The sequence below is a fragment of the Typopeltis vanoorti genome, chromosome 1, assembly GCF_054136105.1.
Source record: "Typopeltis vanoorti isolate ZY-2024b chromosome 1, IOZ_Tvanoo_1.0, whole genome shotgun sequence".
Lineage (NCBI taxonomy): Eukaryota > Metazoa > Arthropoda > Arachnida > Uropygi > Thelyphonidae > Typopeltis > Typopeltis vanoorti.
Genome location: NC_143549.1, coordinates 17,216,662 through 17,243,579, shown reverse-complemented (window position 1 = coordinate 17,243,579; position 26,918 = coordinate 17,216,662). Strand labels below are relative to the sequence as shown.

The 26,918-nt window shown below is 37.7% G+C and overlaps 1 protein-coding gene across 1 annotated transcript in view; it reads left to right on the top strand.

The window, feature by feature from the left end:
* The first annotated feature begins 939 nt into the window (after positions 1-939).
* LOC150109815 (uncharacterized) overlaps positions 940-26,918 on the top strand; it is a 30,496-nt gene continuing 4,517 nt past the window's right edge. Inside the window, exon 1 of the mRNA XM_090396257.1 lies at positions 940-1,017. Coding sequence (XP_090252383.1) covers positions 940-1,017 — 78 coding nt within the window. The remainder of the gene's footprint in view (positions 1,018-26,918) is intronic.

The following is a 26,918-nucleotide window of genomic DNA, read 5'->3' as shown; positions in this document are numbered from 1 at the left end:
TTATATTGCTACTACTGTAGACTGATTGGTCCAAATCGGTGTGTTTAGTGCCTTGGTTATTGTGAAACACTACACAACATCGGCCACACAGACTGCCGTTTCACAGGTAAGAAAATAGGATTATGGTTTGGAATTATATAATAGAATAAACTCATTTGAGGTTCTTTATATCATATGCGTGCATGAATACTTCCACAAATATGCCATTCATACAATAATTATCAAGTGTGCGAAGACATACGTTCGTTTATAGAGAATTGGCATTTCGCCAAAAATGTTGAAGCGAGCAAAAAATTTGTAAAATCCAATGCTGTCCTCTGCATTTCAGGAATCTTAATTAAAATCATGTATAGCGTTTGTGAAAGACAACTTTATTGTTTAGTGGTAGAATAATATGTCGTGAATGCGTGGTAATGAAAAATAAGAAAGAACAAAATAAAGTAAAGTAGTGATTAGAGTTAAGAACACTGAATGCGTTTCTCCAAGATATATGAATAATATATCTTGGACGAACTATTCCAGAAGATGGAAGATGAAAATTGGAAATACGAAGTATTATTATCGCAATTTTTTTAAAACATAAAAGAGGTCATTTATTGGAGGTAAGATAAATAAAGACACACAAAAAGATTTATAAAAAAAAAAACATTTCGAGCGTATTCATTTATGGGCACGTGTGAAAGGTGGAAGAAATATTCCATATTACAGCAGAGGAACGGAAAAGAATTGAAGAATTTGAAACACTTTCTGATTGAGAGTATTAAAGGAGCAAATTGTTTTAAAAAATAAAAACCAAGAAGCCTTGAGTGAAATTAAGCCTTTCTTCAAAGGAAATTCCAAAGAATTCTTTTCTACGTGGCAAGTAAAAGGAAGAATGACTTGGAAGGATAACTTTAGTGGAAGCACTGATGGTCAGATATTTCTGTGTCTTCTGTAGCAATGACTGATATGAGAATGGAAGTTAATGAATCAGAGGTACTTAGGTTATTGCAGAATTTAAATGCAGCAAATACTGCTGTAGGTTTGGATCAGCTCGGGTATTACGGGATTGCGCAGAGGAATTGTCAGTGCGTCTCACTTGGCTATTTCACTTAAGTTTGAGATCTGGTATGGTCCCTAGGGAGTGGAAGGAAGATAAAATAGTTCCTTTGCATAAAGGAGGCTCTAAGACTGCTGGTAGAAAATTACTGACAATCATCATCTCGGGAGTGGTGGTAAAATATTGGAAACGTTGGTTAAAGACAGAATTCAGGAATGGTGGAGAAGAATATTCTGCTCCATTGGGGAAGGGGGAGGTCATTTGCAGCTGTCATTTGGATAAGAGAGGGAGAGAGAGAGAGAGAGAGAGAGAGAGATTTTTTTTTATCTCTCTTCTTTAATTTTAAAAATAGCAATCTTATGTACAGGAATAACCGGTTTTGGTTCTCTGCAGTCAGACAGAGAGGTTACATGCTCATTCTTTTTTGAGGTATGTTACATAGGAATAACAGTTGTTGAAAGGTGAATTACATTTGTTCATGTCATTACATGTTCATGTCATGTTCTTATACAATATCACGTCAGTTATTCTGACGTGATATTGTATAAGAACATAACAGTTGCTATAGGACAATATTACATATTCACATGAAAGTAACAGATGATCATTATCCACAATGTTAAGCACAAAAAAAAATCTTCCTTCCTCCTTTCCTTGGGAGGGGGAGAGAAGATGTCACTTGTATGTTGGAAAGTGGACTATGATGCAGTCGCTCCGCTCAGCTAGGAGTTGATTCCGCGGATTCCAGTATTACTGGAAAAGATTTAATGTGTTGTTCTGCCCGTGAAGGTGATGATGCTCGTGTTCTCACCACCGACTTCTCACCTTTTTGAAGGCCGCAAGGAGATGGTCAGCCGCCTCTCTCTCTGTGAAACTGTTGTTGGTCTTGTATGTCGAAGATAGACTGGTTGCCACGTATATCTGCATAAAGGTTTTTTAATTCGGTGGCGGTATGTGTATTATGATTAAGATGATTAGATTATTATGATTATTGAATATGAATTTAAAAAAAAAAATCTCAAAATTGGAACTTTCTGAATCCGCATTCAGGAAGATGTCATGCTTTAACCTGGCTAGAATGCATACTTCATGAAAAATTCATTTCTTAACGTCGTACTGGGCTATTTAACAGGAACAACAGATGCTTGCCCAGGATTCCCCAAAATTTAGAGTCGCAACCCGGAGAGTGGGTTGCGTTTGTGCCTAGGGAGGGCCTTAGAGGATCTTAATCTGCCACAGTTGTATACTTATATCTAAAATGCATTATAGTAGACCGTCACAGCATTACAACAATAAACACTATTTTTTTAAGTCAACCTACTCATGAAAGGTTGAAAACCTATAGAGGTCATAAGTAAACTGGAATGGGAGAAGTCAGAGTTAGATGACCTGGGAGTCCGATGTGATCTACTATGATTTTTTTTTTATTTTAGGAGGCCTTAAGTGGTTTGAAAAATTTCCATGTTTGGTCTCTAGAGCAGGGTTTCCGGATATGTAAAAAATAAAAGAAAAAATACTAACAAAGTATATAAAATTAATAAAAATGAAAAACAAAATCCTTAGCCTATCCACAGTGCGAACTATGGGCCACCAGAGATCCTCTCTCCTTCCCAGATGTCTACATTATTCACTGTAAATGTGAGATCCAGTACTTGAGAGACACATGACGGATCACCATGGTGAGAAGAAAAGAATATAAAAAATATATTCGATGTGGGCAATCAAAAAGAAGAATAGCACGACGTTGCTTTGGATGAAGACCATTCCTCAGGTGGAAAAAAGCAAAGCTACTACACAGATCCCACTTTAAATCTCAGTGATTATTACTAGAAGTGGCTGTTGAACTGTAATAGAAATGATAGTTTAATTTTACATAAATTTTGCCGCGCCGCCCTACATGCCCCTCAGCAGGAATCAAAAACATCACCACAGAGAGTACCACTGTCGCCCTCCATAACTGTCCTTGTTCTGGAGATAGTTTCAACTTAAGTCTTCGCTGGGTTTAGTGTGTCTTCAAAGTGGCTTTAATGATGCTAGCTTGAGCTGCTGAATATAAGGTTGTAACTGTTTAATTTAGTTAGAAAATATTTATTTGATTTATGTGTCTACTTAGTGCTTTTTTTTTCAGAAATTTCAGCATAAATTCGTTCTTTTCTGTCTTAATGAAAGGTTTGATTTGATCCTTTGTCGTGTTAATTAGAGTATACGTGAAGTATTATCAGTGGTGTGCTGCAGTCAATCAGCAGATATTTATTTAGAGATAATCTCCGTGTCAGCTATATCATGTATCGTTCACGTCTCTTTAGCATTGTCGATACTTCGGGTAGAAACTTTTGACCGACAACCCTTTATTCAGCTTTTCAGCTGAATGATGTAAGCTAGTGATGCGGAGGTGAAGAGATTTTTCTCTCATGGGAGCTTGGGTTTTTGTATCCCACAAGACAAATAAACACCAGTTTTGAGAATACACCAACTTCCAGTTTGAGAAACAGAAGAGGAGTGTGTTGATAGGAGTAAGTTTCCTATCACTCATTATTTAGTTCTTTTTGGTTTATATGAAAACAAAGGTACGAGACCTAGACCTTGGCCGTTAGTCATAACTGATTCAAGCACGTTAAGGAGAGTATCAAACAAAAACATATTTTTTTGTATATTGCTTTATACATTTCGGCTTTCGCTTTCATTTCTAGTTGATTTTTTCCGCAAAAAATAAGTAAACGTCTGTCTTTTCATTTCCAAAGGAAGTAAAAGTAATTTGTTTTAAAACTCACGGTATTTCCAATTCTCAGTATTGTACAAATCGTAGAATGCTAACCAAAAGGATTCTGGGTTCATCATCCTAATAATATTTATAGCAAGCGGTCTGTTATATTCTATGATCGATTTTTTACAACTAGTCGAAATCAAAATTGAAAACTTTTTTTATCTTTCTTAGTTAAAATATTTATGATTTTTGAGATTTAGATTAAAGGTTCTTTGGTATATAAAAATGTTTCACGAAAGATGTGTCTGGATAATTGGCAGAGTTTATCAGTCTGGTCAACGAGATGGCCACTATAATTTTTTTTTTCTTTTCTCCCATATAAGGAGTCAAATAATTTACTCTCGTATAATATTTTTTACTAAATATGGATCTTTGTATAGATAAATGGGTTTTCGAGGGTGATTATTCATGGATGAAGAGCACCTGTCCTGAATAATACACCATACAGCCATATTACAGTGATTTGAATTTAATGCCAAAGCAAGTAAGGTTTTTGAGGAAAATATGATATCTCTATAAAATTGCCAACCTGGTTGGCCGAGTGGTTAGCGTGCCTGCTCTTCCACCAACAGGCCGCAGGCTTAAATCCCACTATGGGCATGGATGTTTTTAATTTTCCAGTGGGAGAGAATTTCATCGCCCAGTGTGAGATCACCGTCCCGCTTATTGGAGGCCTAAAGTGGCTTAAAAAAGTTCCATGTTTGGTCTCTAGAGCAGGGTTGCAGGACTATGTAAATAGATATGCCAGAGATCGACTAACTCGGGAACCGTTCGAAAAAAGGCTTAGAAAAATTTCCTCTAGTCGCCGACTAGATTTGAAACCAAGAAATCTTCCTTCGTGCGGTCAAGCGCTGTGGTGTGCAAACGCCACGTCCACTGAGCTACACAGGCTCTCTCTCTATATATAATAAAAATATTTAAAAAATCCTTAGCACGCTCAAGGTACAAAATGTACAAATAGGTTAGCAAATAAGTTCGAGGGTGGGAGCAACATAATCAATAAATAGCACGTTTGCTAAACAAGCTGTCTGCTATGCGAAAAAAAAACAACAACTAATGTTTTAGTTAGCTAGGATTACTACAAGTAACTGAGCTTCACCCGCACAGTCCTTATAATTATATGTTCTCTTTATAAATATTCGATACAGTTTTAGTGAGATTTCTACTGACGTTTTTCTAGCATGAATGCACGTCATTATTGCTATTGACATGCTACTGCACGACGATGTCACATTAGTATCGTCATTCAGATATGAAACAGAGGGAAGGTTGCAATAAATATACGTTTAATTCTGTTTATCGCTCATATGGCAGCAACACAACTAATTTGGCGACTGTTAAGATAGTTGGCATATTTTCAAATCATTTCATCTTTCACTTAAATGTTGTGATCGTCATTTACATCCTACGCTGTGGAAAGGTCTCTCTCTCTCTCTCTCTCTCTCTCTCTCTCTCTCTCTCTCTCTCTCTCTCTTCTTTCAAAACAGATAAACCTGCCAGAGAGCATATACATTTGGCATATGAATACAAGTTGCTCATAGCTTTAATTCCTTTCACCGAACAATGAACAATCACAGTACTGAGGCGCGCATTGGCCACATTGGCCGAATGCCGAATGGCTTACGTATTAACAAAAAGACCTAAACCATTCAAACTTAAAACTATTTATCAGATAGACCTAAACCATTGAGAACCACTGGTAAATTCTGCAATGAACAAAATCGACGTGTAAAAATGCAACTAAAAATTTAGGCCACTAAATATTTAATGGCCTGCTATATCGAGTGTACGAGATATCTCTGTTGTGCAGTAATACACATAATTTGTAGGCCAAAGCCTGCTAGAACCAATTGGCAGAACTGGTTCTAACCGGTTTTACCGAATTCTGATTGTGAAATGTATGGAGAAAAGTGGTGAATAATCTAAAAAAATGAAAGGAAATAAACAACTGATAAAGGAAAATCGGAGTTCATATAGGAATAATCGAGACGGCAACTTTTCAATGAAATAGGGCAACAAAGAAAAAGAAAAACGAAGTAGAGAGGAAGAATGACACAAAAAACAAGGCTAAGCGCTCGTTATTGGCCTGACTATTACAGGAAAAATTTTTTTCGAAATTATCTTTCAATAATGATTTATTTCGACTCGAATGTACATTTATTATTATTATTATTATTATTATTATTATTATTATTATTATTATTATTATTATTATTATTATTATTATTATTATTTTCTCGGGCAACTCCACGGAGTCGACAGACTCATCGAGGGAGGCCCTAACGTCATGTCAAGAGCAACTATTCGACATTCACACAGTATCTATCATACCTTGCCTTGAAGTCATTCACGGTCATAGCACCCACAACAGACTCTGGCAGCTTATTCCCCTCATTCACCACTCTCCAAGTAAAAACCTAGTTCTAACACCCCTGCTAACCACACTCTTGCCCAGCTTCTATGTATGGCCCCTAGTCCTCCCACCAACAATCCTATTCTCAAAAATATCTTTTGGATCAATCTTATAGAAACCCTTCAGTAATTTGAATGTCCCAATCATATCACCCCTTTTCCGCCTATCAACCAATTTCTGCAACCCACAAATCTTCAACCTATTCTCATAAGGTTCATTCCACAGACCTGCTATCATATTGGTCACTCGTCTCTGGATCCTCTCCACCTCCTCCTCATCAAGAAGAAACCCTGGCGCCCATATCTGGGCACAGTAGTCTAGATGAGGTCTTATCAAGGCTCGATATAGAGGAACAATAACTTGTTTGTCTCTGCTTTTTAAAGTATTTTTCAGCAAACAAGTGATTCGATGAGCTGTTTTATCCACTTTTGCAATGTGCCCCCTAAACTTCAACTCCCTATCCACCAACACTCCCAAATCCCTGACTTCATCAATCTCCTGGAGTACGGTTCCACCAATGTGATATACTGCTGCTAATCTTTTCACTCCAAAATGCATAACCTTACACTTTGCCACATTAAATTGACATCCATTCTTCTTATCCCAGTCCTCCAATCTATCCAAATCATCCTGCAAAATTTTGACATCCTGTGCACTCACAATTGTTCTACCCAACATTGCATCATCAGCAAACAAGTGAACACTTCCTCTCAGATCCTTTCCTATATCGTTATGAACAAATTGAAAAGTAGTGGTCCAAGAACAGAACCCTGCGGCACACCACTAGTCACAATCCGTCTTTTAGACTCCACTCCTGAATAAACCACTCTCTGGTATCTCTCCATCAACCACCTTCCTATCTATCTCACCAACCCTATATCTATCCCCATCTGCTCCAGTTTACTGATTAGGGTTCCATGTGGTATCCTGTCAAAGGCCTTAGCAAGGTCCAGTAGAATCACTGTAAACCCATTGCCCTTATCCAGTTCAGCCGTCACTGTGTTATAAAACGTGAGCAAGTTACTGAGGCATGATCTACCCTTCACAAAACCATGTTGTCTCCCATACAATATCCCATTTTTCATCTATCCAGTACTGTATTCTTCTCTTGACTAATTTCTCCAAGATCTTGACAACGATTCCTGATATGCTAATCGGTCGATAATTTACAACAGTAATTTCAAGTTACTTCCAGAACTTCCTTTTGAAGCATTTCCTAGAAAGCAACCCAACTACAGTTTGTTTAAATATGATAGTATGCTGTTTGTTTAAATAGGATTGTGTCTTCACATTGCATCGCTTTTTATTACTGATTTGAATTTTGGAAAGAGATAGAAGTCTTAGAGGCCAGAGCAGAGATTCACAAAATGTCAAAAATGCGTGTTTTTATTTTTATTTATTTTTTGGTCACTATCGGAATTATTAAAGGCCGAATCATGTTTTTTTTAATAATTTATTATATTATATATAGTTTTTTTTTATATTGATCCGACACATGAAAGATCACAAGACCTATAATACTATTGTGCCATTTGTGGGCAAGTGATGTTATTGTTATTATTACGTGACTCCTCCCAAGGACTTATCAAGGGAGGACATCCGACTCTCTAAATATCCGTCCCCACCATTTAATCCACCAACTGCACACAACCGCCGCTACATCATCATCATCACATTTACAGAGAACGCCATCTACTGCCAACCACTACTAGTTTTTTCTTTTATTTTTTTCTGTAAATTGTGTGTTCTCAAGGCCAATTTGTCTGTACCCGGAATGAAAAACCCTGCTACCTCCGTATAAGATTGGCTAACTCACCATCACTTGAAGAAGAAGAAAAAAAAAACATATAAAGATTCCTTTCGTCACGACGAGAATCCATCTTATGCTTTTTCCAACCGAAACGTGTTGTCGTTCTTCCAACTGCGCTATGGAAGCGGGAAGTTGCACTACGTGGGATAAACAGAATGGGAGTAGATTGTTCCAAAGAATAGAGATGGACGGAATGAAGGAAACTGATGAGACGTTAGTTCGGTGTGTTCGAAGCTGGGCAGTATGTGGGTATTGGCCACTGGCTGCTTTCGTTCTTTTGTCGTTAGAAGAAGATGGAAGAATGGTAGCAGCCAATTCAGAGGAGCAATACCCATAAAAGTACCTGTGGAAAGGCACTAAAAACACAAAGCACCTATGATAAAGTGGCTCAAAGAAGTCTGTGAGGAAAGAGTTATCTATTAAGCGGATTTTCATCTTCTGAATATCATCAAAAATTCTTTGAGAGGTCTTGGGTGCTCTACCCCATGTGTGGGTAAAGTACAGGGGCGAATGCTGGTCTTGAATTCACACTTGCTCTTGATATCATTCAGGGAATGAGAGGTGTGGTTGAAGTTTGATTAGCGGAATAATGAATTATTGAGCATTTAAAACTATGTACAGTACATTTAATCATATAAACACAACATTTATTTTACAAATGATATTCTATCTCTTTTAATTTAACTACTTGAATACAAATTTTACCCTATGGTTCTTCTTTATGAACTGGTCAATAACATCGTCATAAAAAGTTGCTTGTAACTTAATTTTCCCAAGCAACACGCACAAGTGTGCGTGTTGCTTGGGGAAATACACTGGCTAGAGCTACTTTGACTGCGTATGGCCCATGTTTTAAGCAACAGGGTGAGATGACGTGAGGGAGCGGAAATGGCTATGCGCGCGCATGAAATCACGGTGCTGAAGCGAGGACTATGGATGCTCCCACAACCGAACAAGCCGAGGTAGCTTGACTAGCGTCGGCCTTCGATACACAACGCAAAGCTAAATTATTGCCACACAAGCTTAAAACGTCTTCTGTCTACAAAAATAAAAGCCTAAATGGAATGCTTATAAATGCATGCATTTATTAACAAATAAATATTACTTCTTTCTCAATTAATGAGCTTGCGCAGCAAGCATGGAGAATTCGCCACTGGTAAAGTACTCTAAGGTTGGAGTTGAAGTAAGAGAAGTGATATTTTGAACTGAAAAGAGCACTAAGCTTTTTTATAGGCTAAGCAGGCTATTTAAGTGATGTGTTTGTTCCAGGATAAACTGGATGTGACAGTCAACCCCAAGAAAGGAAAGTGGATCTTGGGAGGAAACTGAAACATTATCAAAAAGGAGTGGGATGAGGTGGATTTCTCTTCCGGGTATTTATTAGCATTCAAATTTACTTCGTCTTCACCAAGGTGACCACCCAGAAAATATTTTGTACCAACTTACGCAAGAAAAAGGTATTAAATCTGAAAAAAAAGTACCAATTTTTATTGCTTTCGTTTCACTCTATTTAGGGCATTTTACGATGCTACTACTTTTTTTTATCATAGATGAACCCAACGCAAAACTGCTGAATTAACACACGTACGACAAATCTGAAAAGAAAAAAAGGCGAAACCCGCCTCACTGTAGTCATCTATGAGTCCAAGAGCTGCAGTTGTCAATCATCATAAGAGAAGTCCAAATTGTAACTCTAGCACTTCGCATGTGTATTAATTTACCATATAATGTTTAGTCTCATTTTAGTGTTTAAAATAATGTAATATTAAATTTTCAGTTATTTAATGTGCTATTTACATATATACAAGGGTTCCCACTCACAAAAAATAATGAATAAATACATAGAAGATATTTCTTCATTTTGCGAAATTAATTAACTCTTCAGAAATAGTAAATCTGTACCTGATCAATATTTCAATTTTTTTTTTTTTTTTTTTTTGTCAAAAGGAGTCCATTTATCAAGGGAGTTTGTAGTTGATTTTTTATTTTATTCTTATTTATTGTCACAAGGCCTATTGTCACTGCTGAAAATATTCTTTCAGCAGTGACAATAAATAAGAATAAATAAAGAAAATATTCTTTTCTTTATTTATTCTTTATTTATCAGTCGGATTGCGTGAGTATGGGATCAGGGAGGGAAGAAAAGGTTAGCGAACAGTGAGAGGAGGAGGAAAAAAAGAGAAATCATGCTTGTGTCACTGAATGTGACATATGGAGAGGTGGGAGAACAGAAAAATATTAAACTCATATGGCTAACTCTCATGTTGTTATTATTATTATTATTATTATTATTATTATTAGGAAGGAAGAAAGTACTAGTGGTGGTCACACTGGTCTTCACCCCATTTGAGGATATTGAGGAGGTCAGTGTTTCTGGTTATTGAATGAGGCATCTAACGTTAGAGTACTATTGAATATATAGAATGATGAAGAGGAATGAAGAGTACTGTCATCAGCGGAGCTGTGAATAGGAATTGAAGTCAGAGAAAGGATGTCATTTACGTAAAGGAGGAAGAGTGTGAGCGAGATCACCGAATCTTGAGGCGCTCCAGCATTCATGGGGCACACAAGGAACGACCAATGAGGAAACTGCCAATTCAATCAGAGTGTAGAAGGATGCCAGAAGATGGCAGTTTGTTCAAGAGGCCTTAGTGCTAGACACGATCAAATGCCTCAGAAATATTGAGAACGATAACATGAGTTTCTCCAAATCTTTCCATGGCCTAAGTCCAAAGATAGGTGAGATTGGCTAGGTGGTCGGCTGTAGAGCGAGAATGGCGGAATCCATCTTGGTGATCGCTAATTAACGGATATGTCTCCGAGTACGTTGTGCCCTTTGATTGGAATAGACCTAAGTTCGATTCTCGTTGTGTCGGGAGGAATCTTTATGTGGAATTTTTCAATCGAAGGTGAGTTAGCCGATCTCACACGGAGGTAGCAGGTTTTTTTTTTTTCTCCCGGAAACTCGGGTTATTCATCCCGCATACAGACAAATCGGCCCTTCAAAACACGCGCAATTTACAGACAAAAAAAAAAATACTAGTTGTGGTGGTGGTGGTGGGCGGTAGATGGCGTTGATGGAGTTTTTTTTTATGTTGGGCCCATATACAGGAGGTTGGTTGGCCAACCTATAGTACGTTAGTACCGTATATGGGTGATGGGTTGCGAAAGGAGAAACTTGTTTACATTAGATTTGAACGCCTGTATATTGTATTCCTTGGGAAATACCTCAGGGGGAAAGACTGTTCCACAGTAATACAGTATCAGGGATGAATGAGGAGGAGAAGAAACTTGTTCTGTGGGATTCGAGGTGTACTGTAAAAGGATGTTGAGCAGCAGCTGTACGTGTTCCAATGGGCTTGGTACAGGGTGGGGGAATTATTGATGCTGTTTCAGATGAACCTTTCCCGTGAAAGTATTTATAGAATATACAGATTGCAGAGACCAAGCATCTATGTGAAAGTGGGGGGAGCGAGTTGTTGAGGGATGGGTCATTTATTAATCTAACTGCTCTCCTCTGTATTGAGTCGAGCATTTCGAGGGAGCTTTTTAGAGCCCCACTCCAGATGTGAGAGCAGTATTCGAGAGCTGGGCGGATTTGTGACTTGTATAGTGTTAACAACTGTTTAGAGGTGAAGTAGCGTCTTGAGAGAAAGAGAAAACCTAGTTTTTTTTGGAAGCTGAGGATGCAATGGTTGTGATGTGTTTATGCCAGAAGAGGCTTGATGTCAAGGTAATTCCGAGAAGAGAAATTTCGTCTTGTCTGTGAATTTGAGTGTTATCGAAAACAATGCTGAGGGAAAATGATTGATTTCCGACGAGTCTCGGACTCCTTGGAGGTGTCACGAATAATAATAATAATAATAATAATAATAATAATAATAATAATAATAATAATAATAATAATAATGATGCCTTGGTTGTTGTTAACCTTCTCCATCACTTAGTATGGAGGTGAAAGTATGAAGGTGAAAACAATGAGAAGATAGATAGATATGTTTTTTTTATTATTATTTAACTTGATAAAATATACATTAGAAGATAGGTAATATGATAATATACTTATAATATGACTTTTACATATTATAAGTATATAAGTATATATATTACAGAGAGAGAAAGATTTTCCTTTCGTATATACAATAGAAAATACAATAAATTAATTCAAAATTTACAGTTCAGTTTCACTCTTAGTTATCTTTCAGATGAAGTGTATTGTCGTCGTCAATCCAGAAAAGGGTACTAGTTGGATTCCACTCCTCTATGAATTTCACGACAGTTCTTGTTTCTTTGTAGTAATCAAGTTCCAGTGAAAGTCCGCTTTGTAGTTTCCGACGAAGGCTATACATGAGGGTTTGTGCCAATTCGGAGATGAATGGCTGCTGGTTATTTCTTGCCTGTTTTAGGTAGAAGCTGTAGATGATGGCCTTAGCGCAGATGAAGAGGAAATTGCATATTCTGTGTCTGTTTTCTTCTGTTTGGACTAAATTCCAGCAGTCTCCTTGGCTGTGTGCGTAGTTACAGGTGCTCGAGGCAGTATTCAGGGCATAGGTGATTATCATTTTGTTTGCGGGACAGGTCAGATATGTGTGTTCCAAGGTACCTGAAACGTCACAGAATAGAACACAGATCCGTTTCTCTTAGCTGAAATTTGTAGAGCTTAGAAGGAGTTGGCAAGATGTTGTGCCATAGTCTCCACTGTATGTCGGAATCTAGTTTATCGCACTTCGATTTATATGGAAGATCCCACTGAAAACTGAATGGCATGTGCAGCCTTGTAGATGAGAGGGTTAAGGATGAATATACGAAGAGCGAAGTTGGAGGCACTGACATGAGGAAGTGGTATATTTTCTTGTAGCTGGAGGGAAGAATTGGAAGTGAGGCTTCAGATTGTACAAGATGAAATATCGGCTCCGAGCAGTTTCTAGAAAGAATACGGATTCCTTGGTAGCGATATCTGGAAAGGCTTTTATAATAGCACCTTGCATCTGTTGATATTGCTTTTCAGTTTTGGGGTTCTTCATTGGTAGGCTTGTGAATGTTTTCCACTTTAGGGTGTGGGTCAGGAGGTCCCCTTTGATTCTTATTCCTTCCCAGTTCCACGTAGGGAAAAGAAAGGACTGGCCAGTTGTGAGACTTGTTATGTTTTTGTTCGAATATAGTGGTTCTGTAAGTACAGTTTATTAACAATCCATTTATTAGTAGAAGTGATGTCAGAGGTTACGTTTTTCTTTTGCTTGTGATATAAAGAATTATATTACTAAATATATGAAGAGCCAAAGGCTTCAATTCGGCGACATATAACTTGTTTAAGTTAAGGGATATTACATCCCATATTGTTTCTTAGCCGAATAAGAAACTCAAAAGAGTTTCAAGCCGAATATAGAAACTATAAAAAGTTCGGCGATTCCAAGCGTAAGCAAATACCTGGATACTGCAGCAACTGACCCTTAAGGTAGTGCAAGCTGAGGCAACTCATAGCAAAGGTGGAGCAAGCTGCGATCACTATTCTTGATATTTACCCATAATGTGAACTTAGCTCCTAGGAGCTGTATTACTGTTCTACATTATAAGAGAAGCTCACTACCCAGACTGGTTTCAACCTTTATTGAGGTCTCATCAGCAAAGGTGGAGCAAGCTCCACCTTTGCTGATGAGACCTCAATAAAGGTTGAAATATCCCTTAACTTAAACAAGTTATATGTCGCTGAATTGAAGCCTTTGGCTCTTCAAATATTTAGTAATTTATTAGGACACCACTTGGCAATTCTCATAGAAGGGATGTAAGTTCTGTTCGCTACAAACTTGGTATTAATTAGGTCTACCTACTCACTGATGAGATCCCAATGAGGGTGGAAACCGGTGCGGGGCGGATCTGGTTTTGAGAGGCTCCACTTAGAGGTAGGTTTTTGCCTGTCTCTGAGTGGGACCACCACTGAGATTATGGCTCTGCTTGGTGGTGGGGTGAGCCTGCCACTGGGTAGAGCCAATGCTGAGAAGTTCTTCTCGGTGACGGGATGAGCCTATCATCGAGTGGAACAACGCTGAGTTGGGCAATCTTTCGGGATCCTCTTTTAGAGCCCGCTTCACCTATACATAAGGTTGAAACCGGTCTGGGTAGTGACCTTCTCTCATAATGTAGAACAGTAATACAGCTCCTAGGAGCTAAGTTCACATTATGGGTAAATATCAAGAATAGTGATCGGATCTTGCTCCACCTTTGCTATGAGTTGCCTCAGCTTGCACTACCTTAAGGGTCAGCTGCTGCTATACAGGTATTTGCTTACGCTTGGAATCGCCGAACTTTATATACTTTCTATATTCGGCATGAAACTCTTTTGAGTTTCTTATTCGGCTAAGAAACAATATGGGATGTAATATCCCTTAACTTAAACAAGAATTATATTTTTGCATAAGTTTGTGAAAATGTCTTTTGTAAGAACGAGTTAAAGATTGTTTTGATAACCGACGAACAATATCTAGTAATTCATCATTAAGAACAGCTGAAATTTCTTCTTCGAGATCCAAAATAGACTTTATATTAGAAGCTAATATTTCCGATGCTTTTTATCCGACGCCGAAACCAGTACTTTAGCAAAAGGCCTTAATTTTGCAGTTATTCCTACACGCATTCCGTATCTTGATTTTTTACATAATATAAAACGCAATCTGTCAGGACTTTCTAGCGACGATGCTAACAAACTTCGTTTTGAAGTTGCGACTTCGTTATTTAAAAGCAAATTACCTCCATGCAACTTATCAAATGCTGAAATCAAGGGGCTAACTTCTTTAAGGAGAGATAATGAAATATCCATTTCTAAGGCCGATAAAGGAAAATCTATTGTAATTATGAATAAGACTGACTATGAGACAAAAGTATCCAGCCTTTTAGAAGACACCTCTACCTACCAAGAGATCACGCATAATCCTACAAATTCACAAATTAAACAATTAAATAAATAACTTGACGAGATTATCAGTTGGGATCCAAATTACGTGGAAAAATTATACATACTTTGGAAGAACTTTTTGTCTATATGGACTCCCGAAAACCCATAATATCCAGTGCGACTTATCGTGAGTCGCATTGATTCTCCTACCTATCGAATTCTCTGTAAGCCCTAGAGAGCGCGTCCCCTGGGTGGCCGATAGGGGAGCCCACCATGTGTGTGTGTGGGGGGGTCCGAATATACTGAATAAGGACTCGTGGACCAACAGGGCCATAAGAGGCAATCATCTTGATTGTAAGGGAAGCGGCACTCCCATGGATCCCTAGCTGGATCTGTCCTCTCCTCCTACTTTGAGGAAGATCCACTTACTTTAATCTTTCCTATAAGGCCTTATCAGCCAACTCTTCTTATTTTATGACCCTTTTGCTATTAGAGTACTCGAGGGCCATGGGGTCTTTTCATTTCTGGCCTTACAACTATGCCCTCTCTATAAACCTTATTATAATTCTTCTATAATCTACTCTTTCCCTTTCAATATACCCTATTCCTCCTATGGGTTTAAATTCGGAAGAAGGCTAGTTCAGAAGCCTTAAGGTAGCAGCCCTACCACTGAAGTATTCCATCGTCAGGCTAGTCCCCTGACATGGAGAACATAATCCTACTTGTAAGCTGACAGAAAAAGATAATCGGATCGATGGGAAACGACCCTGGAATGGAAAAGGTAAAACAAAAATGGAAACGACAAAATATAATACACATAGAAAACTGGAATGTAAGAGGAATAGCATATAAAGAAATAGAATTAGACCAGTTATTAAATGAAAGAAATTTTAAAATAGCAGTTTTAAAACACATCTCAAAAATTTGGCATTCTTAAATCTCTAATTAATAGGGCACATAAAGTTTGCTCTTCTCCAGTAATCTTACAACAAGAGCTTTCCTTCATTAAAAAGTTAATGGAATGGAATAATTACAACCCCAATCAAATCCAACAGATAATTGAATCTTATGTTCCAATACCTAAAGTTTCTTCAACAGTCCGCAGAGTTCCAGTCCCTTACATTTCAGGAATCTCAGAACCTACAGGTAGAATTTTGAAAAAGTACCAATTGATTCCCACGTATGTTCCTATCAACAAAATTTCCTCTTTATTGCCTTCTACAAAGGATAAACTTCCATCTCCATCTTTGGCTGGAGTTTACCAAATAGCATGTGAATGCAATGTATCTTATTTTGGACAAACAGGCTGTTCTGTGGAAAAAAGAATTAAGGAACATCAATATTATATTGAATAAAACAAACCTCAGAAATCTGGTCGAGCACAACACAGTATTAACACTACCCATAATATCCAGTGGGATAAACCTATTCTCCTCCATAGGTGCAGGTTCAAATATGAACGCATTTTTAAAGAAAGAAGTGAAACTATTTTACACCGACCGAATTTAAGGCGAAATGATTGTCTCTCTCTCTCTCTCTCTCTCTCTCTCTCGAAGATCTGGGAGACTTTTATTTTATGTAATAAATAAAAAAACCAATTATCTTAAAGATTAATTATTATTTTCTATCATTTCCTAGCACGCGGTAACAATTGTATTTTAATAGGCGATCCACCGAATGTTCGTTACTTGTATTCCATTCCTATAACTGTTTGTGTGACACTGAAGATGTACTATTAGTTTTAGTATGAAATATCTGTACCTTTATTAATTAAAAGTTATTACTGTGGTCTTACGTGTTCCTTTAATAATTATACTATTTCACAGGTACCTCTAAAAATATGATTCTTATTCCTGTCCATTCCATGTAGGGAAAAGGAAGGGCTGGCCAGTTGTGAGATGTTATGTTCTGTTCGAAAACAGTGGTTCTCGTATGTTGTACAGCTGACTCTGTTGATCCTGTCAGTGTGTGATGAAGTTCTGTATTTTTTACCGCTGTAGAGCATGATTGTAAAAATGAGGTAGTTTAGGAGGTGGTGGTACAGAACTGGTCATTCGGAGGATTTTGGAAATTCTAAGTCCTCTGTTGGATGATTTCATGAAGTAATCGAAGGTGGTTATATAAGCATGATTGGACTGAAGTGTCTTTAGGAGAAGGATTAGCCTGAAGGATGTGATCTTGTTTTCAATAATCCCTTATCGAGTGACTTGCAGAGTTCAGAGTATGTTGTCCAGTTAGTATTGTTCCAGAGGAAACGTTTCATTGCCTTTTTAATGTGATGGAGAAAGTCTTCAGGGGGAGGTATTGTACTCTGAGGGCATGCAATAGCACACTCGCAGCCACCTGGTTGATTATTCTTCCTCTAAGTGAAGACATTGAACGAATGCTGTTTCATTTTCCTAGCAATTGTTTAAATCGGTTGTGTAGCTGTGTCCAGTTCAGTGCATTATATATTTTGGTATTGCCAAGGTGTACACCTAAGTATGTTTGTCCTTCATTTGACCAGGTACATTCAATCGGAGAATCAATTTTGGCTTTTCATCTGCCTGACCACAAACCAGTGGTTTTTCAGAGTTTAATTTGGTTACTGTGGCTTGTACATATAGTCTGTGTGCTTCATTGGTTACTGTAATTTCTTTGTCATTACGGATTATTACTGTGACGTCATCAGTACATGTTGATAGGGTTATTTTTTGATGTGGCTCTATTATGCTGGTTCGTTTGGAGATGATGTTCTCGTGTACTGTTTTTAAGAAGGGTTCTATGGCCAATGTGTATAATTATCCAGAGAGAGGACATCCTTGCTTGATCCCTCGAGAGTATGGCAAAGTGCAGGTGACCCTGTTGTTAATTTTTAAGCAGAAGAGTGCATCTTTGTATAGCAATTGCACTGTTTCAATGATGAGAGGGCCATAGCCGAATGCCTTTAGGACTTCATAAAGGTATTTATTCGTGCTCTACCCTGTCTAGGTCTTCATTTTAGCTGGTTGCGATGTGGATAAGATCTCCTATTAAATGGATGTTTTCATGTATTGATCTTCCAGGAATAGAATAAGTTTGATGTCGGCAAATAACTTCAGGCAGTGTTGGCTTTAGTCGGTTTGCAAAAACTTTGGAAATGATTTCGCAATATGCATTGATTAGTGAGATTGGACGCCAGTTTCGGATATCTGTGTGGTCTCCTTTCTTTGGTATCAATCGTGCTACTGAGATCGTGACGGATTCTAGGAATCCATTGAGGTAGGCTTCTTGCATTGTTTTAAGGAGAAGTGGTCCGAGTTGATTCCATAAGACTTGGAAAAACTCTGTTGTTAGACCATCAAGGCCGGGAGATTTATCCTTTGGCAGGGATGTGCATGCAGTTTTCAATACTTCTAGAATGATTAGGTTTTCTAAGTGATTCCGATCTGTTGCAAAGATTCTTTTTGTTTTTTTCAGTATTTCTTGAATGACGTGAAGGGATGTTCCTGTAGAGCTGTATGCATTCTTGTAAGATTTAAGAGGTGATTTTACTTGGATCTTCTGTGATGCCGCCATCTTGAAATCTAATAGTGGAGATGCAGTTTACTACCTGGTATTTTTTTTCCAAACAGAAAAAATATTTTGTGGGTGCATCTGAGAAATTTATTTGTGTATGCCGCGATTTAAGTAGGACACCATTTGCGGATACTTGTAAGTGTTTTTGCATGGCTTCTAGGGCTGAATTATATTCAGGGCTTTCTTCTGGTAGATACTGAAGCTGTCCTTCGAGTTGTCGGATTCTAATGTTTCCCTGTTTATTCTTCTGGTGACTATAGATCTGCGTGAAGGATTTTATTTGTGATTTTAAGTGTGGCCACCATGTTTTCATTGGTTCTGAATTCCCTTTTGAGTGAGTGATAAAGCCCGAGTTTTTATTATATAATCTGAATTTTTCAGAAAGGTATTGTTGAAGATCCAGTAGGCACTTCCTGGTTTGGATGCTCCCAAAGATAATGAAAGTTGCAGCTTTATGAAGCAATGATCTGAGATGTAGGAAGGAATATGTGAGATATTTCTAACTAAAGGAACAGTGTGTTTGGAGATGTAGTATCTGTCCAGTCGTGCTTGGTATAGTTCGCCCACCGATTAGAGATCTCTCGACACTTCTGCGCATGTCAGAAAAAGGAGAAGCCATTTCGATAATAGGGTAATCAATCTGTCTTCTGGGATGAGTTTATTTATTATCACAGGTCGGAAAATTTAGCTTTTCTTTTATGAACATCGTAGTTTTTAAAGTGTAACTATTTTGCTTGTATAACAGTTGGAAAAATGTACATAGAGTATTAACAAAATTAAAAAAGGTATAGCATAAAACAAAAATTTAACTAAGTTTATTTTTAAGAAAGTTTTCTATAAAATAAAAATAATTATACAGAAAAACAGAAATTATTTCAAATGAACTTAGATATTCTAAACTTACTGTTGAGAGAACTGAGACACTTTAATCTCCTAAACCGATTAATTATTTATGACTTGTCACTCTTTTAACAAACCCATGCAAAACATTTTGGAAAAAAATACCATCATCAAATCCTTTTAATCTTCAGAGTCATTTGAATCGGTGTCCGAATCGCCATCACTTTCACTTAAACTGATCACCAAAGGTTCGCATAATTCTTCGATAATTCCGTCCCTATGCCAATACATATTTTCCAATGAGGTGACATGAGAGCAATATTTTCCCCAGTTTTGAACTGTAATACTTTCAATCGCCTGTTCTGAAAGCTTAAAAAGTTTCGACATGTTAATATCTCCAGTTACGTTGCGATGGCGAATGAAACTTTTCACTTCTGCCCAAACATACTCAATAGCATTAATATCGCAATGATATGGTGGCAGCCTCAAAGCTAGAAATCCATGCTCTTTAAGCATTGTGTCGAATTTAAATTGTTTAGTTGTGGGCGAGTTTCTTTTGACCAAATTAAGCAATTCAATTTTTCCCATATCTAGGGAATGAGAAATGTTATTTGCAGAGAGCCAATCCATAAGAACGTGCTTCTTATTAGACCAATTTGGAACTTATTTAAGCGAATAGAGTGATATGAAGCGTTATCAATTATAACAACAGCATTTTTATGAAGGTTTGGAATCAGTTTTTCTTCTGCCCACTTTTCGAAGATCGTAGAATTCATTTATCCATGGTAATCTCCAGTAGTTGAATTGGCTTTGTATAGTAAGTTTGAATTCGGTAAAAAACCCATTTCTCCACCCGCACACAAAATTATTATGCACCGCGAGGCATTTACGGTTTGTAGCACTCCACATTCTTCTTTAGACTGTCAACATTTTCCATAAGTTAAATTACTATCAATCCAAGTTTCATCTAGATAAACAATCGGTCTTTTCTTCTCCCTGAAACGCTTTATTGCTCTCAAATTCTGCTTTCTAGATTAAACAATGTCACATCGCTCCATGATAAGGGTCCTTTTATTCTAGGACTTTTTAAAACAAAATCCGATTTCATGAAGTATTTTCCTTAAAGTTTCTCTTTTCCAAGAAAATTTAATTTTTTCTTTAAGTGCAGGAATCAATTTCGGAACAGTTGACACTCTTTTCTCGACCACGTAAAATTCGTGAATAGTTCTTCTTATAACGTCTACATCAAAATCATTCAAAGCTACAGTTTTGATGGTTTTCTTTACTCTGGCGCTTTTTTAGGAGATTTAAATTTCGGATTGCCTTCACCTTTTGATTCCCTACGAATTCTTGTAACAGTCGACCCCGATACGCGCCCGCACTTGCACGTTTTATGACTTGAGAAAGGGGATCAAGGAGATGATTCTTTTTCGCAGAATGTCAGCACATTATTCTATATTCTTTTGCAAGAAAGAACTACTGAAACGTTTAAACGGAACTTGTTGACTGTACTGCATCCATCATACAAATTAATAATAAAAAAAATGATGCAAAAAAGCGACAACAAAAATCAAGCTAGTACTAGTACAGCGACAGACAAGAAAGCACGTGATTTCCCATGTGGGCGACCAATTCCTACGTCCTTCATTTCTTTCTCCCCTTCAGCATGAATCGGCTATTCTTGTCAAAATGCCAAGGAGAGATCTATAAACGGTGGGCGAACTATACAGAGGCCTATTAGTTGCTGTGATTGCTGACCTCCATGTATAGAACCTCTTATCTGGATGCTGATGCCAAAAGACATCAATGAGTTCATTATCGTTTAATAGTGTTTGAAGTTGGTTTATTAATGAGCTACGAAGTTCAGCACTTTGAAGTCTGTCTTTTTCTTGGTCAAGAGTGCAGTTAAAGTCTCCAGCTATTATTATATATTCTTGGTCAAATCTAGAAAAATGGTTTTGAATGAAGTTCAAGATTTGTGATGCCAGAACATCCTGCTATGATATGTAGATATTGAACACATGCAGGGTATTATGATTGGGTGCTTTTATTTGAGCATACATGGCGTATCCTGGAATATCTGCAATCACTTTAAGTTTGTATGGGGGATTGATGCCTAAGCTAACCCCCTGTTCCATGGTGTTGTTGAGTTGCAGAGTGACGTAGGGCATAAGGCCACTTTTTTAGGCGCTTTTTTATGCGCCTAAAAAAGTGGCCCATTTTCTAGATAAATTGGATGAGGAGTTGATATTTGTTTCTTGCAGAAGTAATAGGTTTATATTATTTCTGTACCTGGTCAAGGACTATTTTTTTGTATAAAGCAGAGGCACGTCCTCTTGCATTGAGAGAAAAAAAATGCTCAACGACATTATGTTTATGAAAGTTTGATTGTAGGTTGAATCTAATATTGGTCCTGGTATTGTGCGTGTAGACCATTAATTAAGTAGTAGATTCGCTTGCTCCTGTTAACCTCCGCTCTGCTCTTTTTACATTTCAATTTCGAGTGCAGATTCTGAAGTTGAGATATTAGTGCCCGGATTTTTGTGGTGTATTTAAGGACTATAGTTAATTTGTGAGGTGAACCTCGCACTTTTTATATGAAGGATGACAGCTGCTTCATGGGTAGGGGACCGTCAGTGTAGGGAAGTTTCCCCTCAGCTTCTTCCTCCTCTAAGTCGTCGTGTGGAAGTGCAGTTTCCACACGTCTGGAAACTCTGTTCCTCCTTTCTGGCTGCTCGTGATAAAAGGCCATTCTGATTATTTTCTATCGAACAAGGTTCTGAATTTGTGGGAACCTGGGTTGGTGATTCTGGTTGTTGTTGTGTCCAGGGATTGCTTATAATTAGTTCATCCTGGTCATCTCTGTTAGGAGGGTCTGTGTTTTCATTCTGTTTGTTAAGTGTTGCTTGATTTGCGACTTCGTTATCAGAGCTTTGGATCTCATTACTCTTCAGTCATTCCAGAGCGACGTGAACATTGTCTTTTCCAGTCCGGGATATTCTCGGCTCTGAAATTCGTGATGGCGAGGGGATTTTCGGTTTACTTTTTCCTATGTTTTGATTTTCTTCATGTTGTTCACGTTGTTGTTCTGTTCAACTGGTTTGCTATTCTGGACTGGGATATTTGTTGATTAATCATTGGAAATATAGGAACAGTGTTTCCTAATGTGACCCTCTTCATGACTGAAGAAGCACTGTGATGAGAAGGATAAGTAGAAAGTGTAGATGATTCCATTTATGTCCGTGTTGTTGTTGTTTGGAAAGTTCATTAATGACTGTCTTCGGAAGCTTTTCACATGGGCGAATTCAGGCTTTTTCGTGGCTGCTGACAATATGCATATTTTTCCTGTGACAGAACCATCTCTTGATAATATGGATCTAATGAGTTGATGGGGGATTTCAGGGGGAACGTTTGATACTGTTACTTTTGTCGGGACCAGCGCTATTAGAGCTGCTTCGAATTGATCGCCTATATGGACGCCTTTTTGCAGTAACGTTTGTGTCCATGAGATGTGGCTGAAATACACCTGCACAGTACCAGCTATGCGGGAGGCGTCAGTGATGTTTTTTGCGGGTATAATTTTAGCGATCGCCGTCAGATACTCTTCTAGTGTTATGTTTTCTTTGGTGGCGATAATAACAATTCCATTTTCTCTGGAAATTAAGTTGGTAACAGTGGTAGTTGTTTTTGCGTTAATCGGTTTACTGCCGGCTGTTGTGGCATTCGTGTGTGAGATCAGTGTTTTGGGGATGATAGGATATTTTTATTAGATACAACATTAGCATAACATTTTGAATTGACTGACCTGTTTTCCGTGTCTTTAGCATATGTGAACTTTGCTCTTCCTTCCGGGGCCGAAGTCATAGAGGGTGTCTTTGTTTTGCTGAATCAGTGGTAGTACAGGAATGTGCGGTTGCCATGGCGGGCAATCCTTCGCTGGCGATAGCCGCACGTGAGGAGTTCAGGTATTGCAGTTTGCCAAGGAATTATGGTGTCGAAGTTGAAGTTATATAGTAACTCATACAGCAGGAAAAGGAAACTGTCATAAATCACTTATCAATACACTTACGCATACACAACTGAGATAAATAGATGGATGACTACTTTTGAATCCATTTTTTGGATACATTTTGGATGTGAGATTTTTTTTCGCGCTGTTATGTAGATGCCAGTAAAATATGAAAGTTTATATAGACCATACATGATGGGTGTCAATTCTTGAGCAAAAATCTTCAGCACAACCAAAGGAATACCATTTTGACCAGGAGCATTATTTGTTTGAAGATTGGGAGTTTTTCTGAGGTCCTTTTGGTGAAAGTTCAGAACAGGCATACAGTGGTAGTTTGTTGATAATACGGGAGATAATTTGCTTTTCTCTTCCAAGCAGGAGTTGGAGGAAAAACTGATGCCAAGAGGTCCATTTTTTCCCTTGGGGAAGGATACCATGGTACCATTAGGATGCAAGAGAGAGAGGTGGCAATAAGGAAAGGCAGAAGTTACTCGCAACAGTCTTAGCAAGGGACCAAAAGGCTTGACTGCCAGTTGAGCAGGAGACGAGTTTATTGCATTTCATTCTCGTGGAAGTCTGCTTTGGAATCGCTGATAGCTTTTTAACATATTTTTCTGGCTTTGTATAAGCAGAATGAGAAGCTAGAGTTTATAATTTAAGCCATTGAACATAAGCTGCATTTTCTATCATGGACAGCATAGTGCATTTTTTTAGAACTAGGACTTGAATATAGGTTGGGGAAACTGCAGTGGAGTGGGAAATGAGGTCGTTCATTGCAGTGAGGATTATTTCGGTTACCAGTTCAGTGCAAGTGTTTGGATCATGGACGCGAAAGCAGTAATCTGACCGTGGAAATGCAGCGTGAAAATTCCAGAGGTCATCCTAGTTAGCACAATTCTAGTGCCATAGGTACGCGGTTGGGAGGACGAACTGTCGAGAATGAGACTTGAATAAGATTGTGATCAGGAGAACAGCAGCGCGGTTAGCCTAGTGGCAATGCGCTTCCCAACCATATGCCTGGGGAAGGAGTGTCCTAGGCTCGATTTCCGTCGCCAACGTGAGGAGCTTAAGGATCTTCCTCGGACATAGCGAAGTTAGCCGGTCTTGGGTGTGGACAGTAGGGTTTACCCCCAGTTTATCTCGGGTTTTTCATCCTGCAAGCAGGCAAACCCGTGAACACACTGATCTACAGCTATAAATACTTAATCCCCCCATGAGGGGGCTCAACTCGCCCCAATAGGTACGTGAGAGAAAAGGGAGGAAATTCCATATGAATAAATAAATAAATAAGGAGAAGAGCAGATATCCGGAGTGTATTTGGAAGACGAGTTGGTTAAGAAAAGGTCAAGAATATTGGTAGCATGATGGAGATCGAAAGGTTGAATGGTATTCTGGTGGGCAGAGGTGACAATTTTTATTAGATCATGAATGATAGCAAATGCTTCAGCTTCCCTTTCAGATTGATCTGTGAAGTTGGAGCAGGGAAGCTAGTTTGTGTTATAGACGTTCAAGTTCCCAAGGAGGACACTCTCACAATTCGGTTAATTAGTTTGTACACAAAATAAATTCCTGCACTTGATGACTGAACACAGAATAATCATCATGTCGTGTAACAATAATGATGATGATGCATGATCTTTTCTATATGATATTAAAAATGAATATAATCGGTTATTTCTTACTTAAATGAATTATAATTTATTACTTTAATATAAAATTAATTTAAAATAAATTAAGTTTTTATATTAAGGTATATCAGATTTGACATAATAGTTATACTTCACATTTACAGAGTATTTGATCTTAGGTGGGCGTCGATAATATAATTCTCATTTTAAAGTATATGATTAGATAAAGCACCTTTTTATGAACAGTTTCAGAAATAACGTATTCATTTTCATATTAATATAATATTTCTTAAAGAAGAATAAGAAGAAACGAAATATTTGTTTTACTTAAAAATAACTACCAAATAATGACTATTTTTATATGCTTTCTTCTCTTTTTAGTGAAAATACGTTTTCATGCTTGTAAGGTGCAAAGCAAACCTTCAGAATGTCCAGTGAATTGATCCTGCTTCTGGTGAGTATTGGTAATTTAAATCTTCTCTTGCTGATTTAAGAACAATTTGAAATGTTTTTTTTTTTTTTTTTTTAAAGAGACATAAAATAAAGATCCAAGACGGCTATTTTAAGAGTAGTGAAACATTTATTTAAGCATATATAAATTTCAAATCCGACCAACCTCAGACTACGCATGTCATGTTATGTTGGTGCGCCTAAAACCTCTCTAAAAATTCTCGATGCTTTTCATAAAAGGCATTTCGGTTGATTAATGACACCTTACAGCTCTCTACAGCCACTTTCCCATAGAAGATCAGTTTCTGCATTGTGTCTCTTCTACAAATATTTCCACGGCCACTGATCAGCAGAACTTGCATCCAATTGGCAGTTGATTCTGCTCCTGAGACCTAATTATATATGGCGTTTTTTGCTATATAGGCTTTTCTGCTTTTCAATGTGTGGGAGTAGTACATATACAGTATATATATATATATATATATATATATATATATATATATATATATATAAAGAATGCCATTTTGATAGGATTACAGGTGTCAGCCTCAGCCATTAGAATATGCTTGTCATAAATTTAGCATATAAAACCTTTCATGAGAGAATTCATATTTAAAAAAATACAAAAAAAAGGAAGAAAGAAAGAAAAAGAAAATGTCGATAATTTAGAAATCCAGAATATCATTCATTTGCCCATTGCGATTTATAAAAATATGTTTTATTTTTATAAATTAAATTTTTACACTTAATGGTCAAAGCTGTATAACTGAGAGGGGACCTCCACATAGCCTTTAAAGGAATGCGGAGAACCGACCAGGGCTTCTGACCTAATGTCCAATCCTCACCTTCTCGTGGTGCACCCTGTTGGGTATCTACTTTGATACTGAACGAAAGAGGAAGGGCTGGCAATTTGGGATTTAGCCGACCAAATTGTATTCTTATTGGTTAAACCAAAATAAAAAATGATGGTACAACATGACAAAATTTCATGCCGGCTGGGGCGTCGCCCGGTTAAACAAGGCCCCCGTTGTTTTCGCCAGGGAACCAGGGCGAACAGCGAAAAGTCAGCTACTGGAACAAATCTGAAAACAAACCCCAACTCAACATCACCAGAGTTAAAGATCGGTACTATCAACGTAAGAAGCCTAAATGGCAAAGAAATAGAGCTAGCTGAGGAATTAGATAAGTACCAGATCGACATAATAGGGGTGACTGAAACAAAAAAGACAAAAACTGGTGAGATCTTTCTGAGCAATAAATACAAAATGTTATATTCAGACAATGACAATCAAGGAAAAGAAGGAGTATCCATAGTATTCAACACAAAATACGAGGCTAATCTTCTTGAATGGCAATCAGTCTCAAGTAGAGTAATGTGGGCAAATATGAGAATTGGGAACTGGACAATGAGACTTATTTGTGCCTATGGTCCCACAGAAGGTTCTACTAAGGTAGAAGTGGAGGAATTTTTTGACGCTTTAGAAAAAGCAACTGACACAATGAAAAATGAAAAGTTGGTCCTTGTTGGGGATCTAAATA